The sequence below is a fragment of the Entamoeba dispar genome, genomic scaffold, assembly GCF_000209125.1.
Source record: "Entamoeba dispar SAW760 scf_1105229462679 genomic scaffold, whole genome shotgun sequence".
NCBI classification, from domain to species: Eukaryota; Evosea; order Mastigamoebida; family Endamoebidae; genus Entamoeba; species Entamoeba dispar.
Window position 1 is genome coordinate 9,399 of NW_001855313.1, and position 7,001 is coordinate 16,399.

General features: G+C 25.3%; 5 protein-coding genes across 5 annotated transcripts in view, besides 8 other annotated features; 2 read left to right on the top strand and 3 right to left on the bottom strand.

Moving 5' to 3' along the window:
• Nucleotides 1–2,033, top strand: part of EDI_322970 (uncharacterized protein) — a gene marked incomplete at both ends in the record, with an annotated part of 2,423 nt that extends 390 nt beyond the window's left edge. Inside the window, one exon of the mRNA XM_001740003.1 lies at nucleotides 10–2,033. Coding sequence (XP_001740055.1) covers nucleotides 10–2,033 — 2,024 coding nt within the window. The remainder of the gene's footprint in view (nucleotides 1–9) is intronic.
• A 59-nt stretch (nucleotides 2,034–2,092) lies between these two features.
• Nucleotides 2,093–2,250: a sequence feature (AT_rich).
• A 1-nt stretch (nucleotide 2,251) lies between these two features.
• On the top strand, nucleotides 2,252–2,840 carry EDI_323080 (N-acetyltransferase, putative; the record flags this gene model as incomplete). The annotated part of the gene is made up of 2 exons (XM_001740004.1): nucleotides 2,252–2,550; nucleotides 2,615–2,840. The coding sequence occupies 2 exons, from the start codon at nucleotides 2,252–2,254 to the stop codon at nucleotides 2,838–2,840; spliced, it is 525 nt and encodes a 174-aa protein (XP_001740056.1).
• Nucleotides 2,841–2,901: 61 nt separating this feature from the next.
• Nucleotides 2,902–4,498, bottom strand: EDI_323090 (uncharacterized protein; the record flags this gene model as incomplete). Its single annotated transcript, XM_001740005.1, has 2 exons — nucleotides 2,902–4,022; nucleotides 4,129–4,498. The coding sequence occupies 2 exons, from the start codon at nucleotides 4,496–4,498 to the stop codon at nucleotides 2,902–2,904; spliced, it is 1,491 nt and encodes a 496-aa protein (XP_001740057.1).
• Nucleotides 4,489–4,570: a microsatellite.
• Nucleotides 4,571–4,579: 9 nt separating this feature from the next.
• Nucleotides 4,580–4,772: a sequence feature (AT_rich).
• Nucleotides 4,773–4,942: 170 nt separating this feature from the next.
• Nucleotides 4,943–4,991: a sequence feature (AT_rich).
• Nucleotides 4,992–5,080: 89 nt separating this feature from the next.
• Nucleotides 5,081–5,109: a sequence feature (AT_rich).
• Nucleotides 5,110–5,132: 23 nt separating this feature from the next.
• On the bottom strand, nucleotides 5,133–6,920 carry EDI_323100 (uncharacterized protein; the record flags this gene model as incomplete). Its single annotated transcript, XM_001740006.1, has 1 exon — nucleotides 5,133–6,920. One exon carries the CDS (start codon nucleotides 6,918–6,920, stop codon nucleotides 5,133–5,135), a length of 1,788 nt encoding a protein of 595 aa, XP_001740058.1.
• Nucleotides 5,414–5,445: a sequence feature (AT_rich).
• Nucleotides 6,306–6,328: a sequence feature (AT_rich).
• Nucleotides 6,919–6,948: a sequence feature (AT_rich).
• A 33-nt stretch (nucleotides 6,949–6,981) lies between these two features.
• EDI_323110 (uncharacterized protein) overlaps nucleotides 6,982–7,001 on the bottom strand; it is a gene marked incomplete at both ends in the record, with an annotated part of 579 nt that continues 559 nt past the window's right edge. The window contains one exon of the mRNA XM_001733440.1: nucleotides 6,982–7,001. This exon is cut by the window's right edge and continues 559 nt beyond it. Within this exon, the coding sequence (XP_001733492.1) occupies nucleotides 6,982–7,001 (20 nt within the window).

Sequence of the window (7,001 nt, forward strand, 5' to 3'; positions counted from 1 at the left end):
CAAAAAAAGATAAAATTTATATTAATACATGCAACAAATTTACTACTGTTACTACTTCTATTTCTTTACTCTCTGTTGAAGGAGCAAATATTACAGGTAATTGTAAAGGGGATAAACCATTAGTTCAAGTTAGTAAGAATTGTGGAATAAAATCAAGACTTGCATTTAATGTTGAAATTGGAAACGAATATTTTGTTTTTGTTGGATTTACACAACATGATATTTATAATCCAGAACCTGGAGTTATTCAAACATATTTCTCATATGAAGCTGATGCATCAACATGTTCTAGTGCATATGCAATTAATTCATTTCCAAGTGTTCTTGAAGTTAAAGTTACAGGATTAGATAGAGATAAAACAGGATGTGGTAAAAATAATTATGGATTTTATACATCTGTTCAAGGAGATGATAACATGTATGCAATTCATACATGTGCTTCAATAAATAAACCTACTGATATAGAAGTTTATGTAGATGATTGTAATGTTTGTTATTCAGGAGGATATAGAAAATGTGGATTAAATTCATATATTGTTATGAAACTAGAAAAGAATCATCATTATTATATTAGAGCATCATCAACTGATGAGAATGCAACTGTTGTTTTAAATATTTTAAGAGCAGGTGATGTTAGTAATTTCCAATGTTCTAATGCCCATTCAGTTTTACTTAGAAATAAAGGAGATATCTTTTCTTCAAATATTATTGGATCAAATAGAATTCCAACTATAGTAGGATGTTTAGGTCCAATTATGAGACAAGGTGCATGGTATAAAATTGAGAGTATTCAACAAAAAACAAATGTTGTAGTAGGAGTTATTCCAACTAATGTAAACAAATATAATAGTTATTTAGAAGTGAGAGATCTTTGTGAAGATCCAACACAATGTAATTCATTTACTGGATTATATTCATTTACAATTAACAAAGGAGAAAGTAGATACATTTTTGCTACAGCAAAAAAGATTCTTGATAACGATAATAATTTACCAGAATATGGTGCTTTTTTGTTTTATGCTTCTTATGGAATTGAAACTAGAGGATCTTCAATTGAAAAGAGAATCATGATTGACAGTCTTCCATATACTGGAGTTGCTTTACTTGGTGGATCACGTTCTCAATGGAGTTGTGATAAAGAAAAAGAATCAATTGGTATTTGGTATGGAATTAAAACATATGGTGGTATTACTTATGTTGCTACATCATGTGGTGAAGAAACCAATTCAAATATTGGAGTTACTGCATCTGGTGATTATTATTATCCATACTGGACATGTTTCTCTCCAGACACTGAATCAACATGTGGATTTGGAAGTACAATCCAATTAGAATTATATGAGAGGATTCCTGCTATTAATACTTCAATTCTTTTCCATGCCAAAGATGTCAAAGCTCAAAAAGCAGTTACCAGAGTTAGTATTTATGAACATAATGTTAGACCAAATAATTCAATGTGTTCTAATGCTGAAGAAATTCATGTTCCATCAATCAAATATTTCAATACAATGTTCTCTACTTCATCAAGAAGAATTTGTGGAATAACTGAAGATGGAATAAAAGGTGTATGGTATCATATCACAGCTCCAGAAGATAAAACTCTTCAAGCATTAACTGATGATTCATCAACATTCTATTCCCATATCGATATGTATAAAGAATGTACTACTAAACTAGAAGAGTCATGGCCAAAAGAATGTGTTGCCTTTGGTGATTATACCACTTCTCCTGTTGGTAGAAAAGGAACAATTGTTTCTTATCCAATGAAAAAAGGTGAATCTGTTTATGTATTTGTTGCAGCCCATAGCAATGTCGACACTGGTCTTGGTAGAATTTCTTTCTCTTGGAAAGATGAAGAAGGATTAAATGATAATAGTAGTAATAGTGACGATGATGATGATAGTTTAAGTGCAGGTGCTGTTGTCGGTATTATTGCTGCCATTTTCCTTGCATTCATAATCATTGTTATTATCGTTGCTGTCATTGTGATAATCATTATCAAAAAGAAAGGAAAGAGTTATTCTGACTTTTAATTGATTTGTGTGATTGATTTTATTATTTTAACGAGAACTTTTTATTTTGTGAAGTACTGAAAATAATGTTATAAAAATATTATTAAACAACAAAAATATTAATGAAAAATAAATGTTATATATTTCAATTTTTATAGTTGATTAAAATTAGAAAAGTATAATTTAAATACAATTAAAGACTGAAATAAAAAAATAAAAAACTTAAAAAAAAATAAAAGATGACAACAATAAGAAAGTTCAAATGTAGAGATATATTAGAGTATTCAAACGTTAATCTTGACTACTACACAGAAACTTTTCATTTTCCTTTTTACTTTGAATATCTATCTAAATGGCCAGAGATGTGTTTTATTGCAAAAGACTGTAATGGGAGAGTAGAAGGATATCATTTTGGAAAAATAGAAGGAGAAGGAGAGAAGTATCATGGACATCTCACAGCCATTACTATTGCAAGAGAGTTTAGAAGAATTGGACTAAGTAATCAATTGATGTTTTGGTTAAAACAAATCAGTGAAGAGTTTGTTTTGATTGAATAATAACAAATACATTTATAGAAGAATAAGAAAAATATTAAAAATTAGGGCAAATTGTTATTATGTTGATTTATTTGTTAGAAAAAGTAATGAAACAGCTATTGGAATGTATCACAGACTAGGTTATTCTGTGTATAGAGAAATCTTAGAATATTATAGTAGTAATAATGAAAGTGCCTATGATATGAGAACTCCTTTACCTCGTGATGTAGACAAAAAATCAATTATTCCATTACCTAAACCAATTTATGCTGATGAAGCAGATGACCTTTAAACCAACAATCAAACTCATTGAAAGAAATTGATTAAATTATTTTCTTGGTTGTGTTAACTTTTTAATTTAATGGAATAGAATCTTCAAGAACTCCTTCTTCATTTTTATTTTCAACAATTAATTCATCATCATCGTCATATGTTTCAACCTTAAGTTCAGTGTCTAATTTAGCAATGTTAACACCACTGTTATTAGAATTTTGTCTTTCTAATGATGGTAAATTAAGAATTGCAACAAAGAAACAATATAAGTTGACATATGCCAATAATCCAATAAACATATTTGAAACCATGTATCCAGAGAAATAAACTCCAATATAAACAGCCATTAATAAGAAAATACATCCAAAAGTAACAATACCAAAAATAACAATTCTATTTTTGTTACTACCATTCATCTTTCTTCTTTCACTGAATGATCTAATAACTTCAAATAATAACCAGAATAAATAAATGACAACACTCAACAAAAACATGACACTAAAGAAAATAGTTAAAGGATTTGAATGGAATTTACTATTTGATTGAAGGGTCATACGAATAGAAAGAATACTTCCAAATGCTGAACATGAAATAACAATAGCCATAATAGCACGAACAACCAATGGAATAAATCCTTTAGCTCGTTCTGGTCTTCTAACTGAATTAAAAATTACTAATATGTAAAACATTAAATATCCAGTGAAGAAACTTTCGAAGAATGAATCTACCAATAAAAAGAATGGTGCCCCTGTAATGTGTTCCAATAAACAAAATGGATTATTAAAAAGGATTAATCCATAAATCAATAAACCAGTTAAGTGTTGTTCTAATGCCCAATTAAAAACTGAATATAATCGAAGGAACCAGAAAAATAAACATAATACAATACAGTTACTAAAGGCTAAAGAAATTCTCCAAAATATTTCAAATACTGTTGATGATGAATTTGATGTTTGAAGTGTTCCATAGAATTCAGCTTGATCCATTTTTTCTAATGAACTAGATGATAACGAAAAGATATCAAATCGTTCATATGTCAATGTACCAAATCGTTTAAATACACTAAAGTCAACTTTACAAAATTCATTTCCATTAGTACATTCAACATTAATGTTTTGTGCAGTTTCTCTAACATAATTAACAGTTGAAACAAGTTTAATATCACTAAATGGTTGAAATGAATATTCTAAGTTTAATTTAACTAATGATAAGTAATCATGTTATCAAAATACTTTAAATTTCAATCTCATAATCAAAGATTTTCTTAAACGAAAAGAAAAAATGATGATATCAAAACTAAAACAAACAACTAAAATAAGGCATACTAGAACTTGTAAAAACATTCTTAAGTAAAAATCCAAATGTTACATCTTTATTTAATGTTGCAAATGGTCCAACAACAATAGAAGTAGAAATATTTTTATCTGTAGATGGTGAAGTTAATGTAGTATAAGAGTCCCATCCTTTACAGACATTAGGATTAAAAGTGGGTGTTGATTGTGAACATTCCCATAATCCAACTTTTGTTTGAAGATATGGTTTTGGTGATATAATGGCAATAATAGTAATTCCACCAGTGATTAATATAAATATCATTGCAATTGCAAGAATTCCTTTTAGTGAAATTGTGTTCATCAAAATTCCAAGTTTCTTTTTTTCAGGTTGTGTTATTTCCATCTTTTGAATTGAATCTTTATTTTCAGTTCTTATTTCTTTTTTTCTTTCTTATTTTTAAATAATTTTATTTTTCACAAAATGTTTAAATTCATTATTTAATGAAAAAAAATACTAACTATTAAAGAAATAAATTTTTATTTTTCAGCATATTCATATTTTTTTACTGTATTGATATAAACAAATCAAATTCTTAATGTTTTTATTTTATTTCTTTAATTTAAAATTTTTCAAATATTCTCATTTAAATTATTTCATAAATTTACTTTAAATTAAAGTGAATCTCATTATAATTTAAGATAAACGTATTACTTATTTTTTGTTAATTTGAAACTCTTATTTATTCTATTTTTAGGCATAATAACAATAATTATTTTCTAATACTAAATTACTCTCTCTAATGATTCTTTTCTTTATTAGAATACTATTTTTTTAGAACTTCTTTTCAATTATAACTATTATTTGATATATTATGTAATATTTATATCTTTATATTCAAATTCAACAAATGAGAAAATTATGAAATTGATTTATTATAAAAACTTTCATATAATTTTTCCTTTGTACCAACCATAAGGAACAAAGATTTTTAAATAAAAAAACATTAAAAAAAAGATAAAGAAAGAATCAATTAGATTCACAAGAAAAGAATTATTGAAAGAATCAACAACATTGAAATTAAACAAGAATTATTATCTTGGTCATTATTTTGATTAATACACTTTCCATTAATTAAAGAATAATCAATAGAATCACAATATAAACAATGAGTAGTATTACAATGAATACAATGGTCGAAAAGTTTATTACAACTAACACACTTTGATTCAATAACAATTTTATTATTATCACAAGTTAAACAGTTATTTATATCACATGAAAGACAGTCTTTTCCATAAATATCATCACAACTTTGACATTTATTATTTTTAAATAATAAATTATTATAACATTTAGTACATATTCCTTCTCCACACTCTAAACATTTACTGTCTAAATCAAAACATTTCATACATCCAAGTCTTCCTATTTTTAATCCATATTCTACTGTACATTTTTTACATTCTATTCCATCACAGTCTGAACAGTTTTCATCATATGCTTCTTTACATGTTTTACATGCTCCATTATTATAATATCTTAATGTTCCATTAATACTTGAACAAAGTGTACAATTATTTGCATTACATTCTAAACATCCATTATCATTAAATGCTTCTTTACATGTTAAACATTGATTATTATGATAAACTCTAATTTCATTATCTATACTATTACATTTAGTACATGTTTGATTATTACATTGAAGACAATCACTTGTAAATATAGAACAATCTATACAATTATCCTTTTTCATTGATAACCCATAACCATTTGGACATTCAAAACATTCATCTAAATCACAACTGATACATCCTTTAAATTTATTATTACAATCTTCAGATTTAATAGGAAATGTTGCAATTATAATATGTAATTGATTAGTATCATTTATACATCTTTTTAAAGCATAACTCTCTTGACTAATTATATTACCTTTACAATCAGAATCATCATATTTTATTTCAATTAAATTAAATTCATTTACATTATATGTAGATTTAAATTGACATTTATTTATATCAGGTAATACATATCTAATTAAACTTGCTTCTTCTATTTTATTAATTCCACAATCTTTATAATCTTTATCAAAATAACTAATAATTGCAAAATCATCATCAATATTAAATTTAGTATAACTGTATTGATCTGGTGAAAATTCACTAATAGTATATTTTCCATTACAATTACTTGTTGAACTATATTCTTTTAAAAATATATAATTTTTATCTCCATAAATTCCAGGAATAAATATTAATGATGAAGATTCTGTTACTTGAAAACATTTATTTGGTATAACTCTTAAATATGAATTTGTAAATTTTAAATATATTGGTGTTGAATCTAATACTCTATTGTCAACAACTGAAAAACTATATACTCTAGAATTAATTTCAATTGTTTCATCTACTGATTCAATTTCAATAGAAAAAGATGAATAATCATCATTTGGACATTCATTTTTATTAATAGTATTAGACATTAATTGAAGTTCCATTCCAATTGTTCTAAATATTTTTCCATTTTCACAATAATTTGTAAATTTAACTTGTTGACTAAAATAAGGAGAACAATAAAAATATAAACATTCATTACCAATAGCTAAGATATTAGTTTTTATTTCTTTTTTAAGAAGAGGGAAATCAAAGTCTTCAATAAATTGATTATTACTATTATTAAATCTATATGATTTACATGAATCTTTTGAAACACATTCAAAAATATATCCATTTTCTGTATTCATTGATTCAAAATAATCATTAATTAATACTTCTCTATACATTTGTTCATTTCCAAAATACAATGTTTGTATTTCATTCATTTTTATAATTTTTTCTATATAAATTATTCCATCATTTAAAATATATCCATTTCTATATATTTCAGTAATAATATCTTTTGA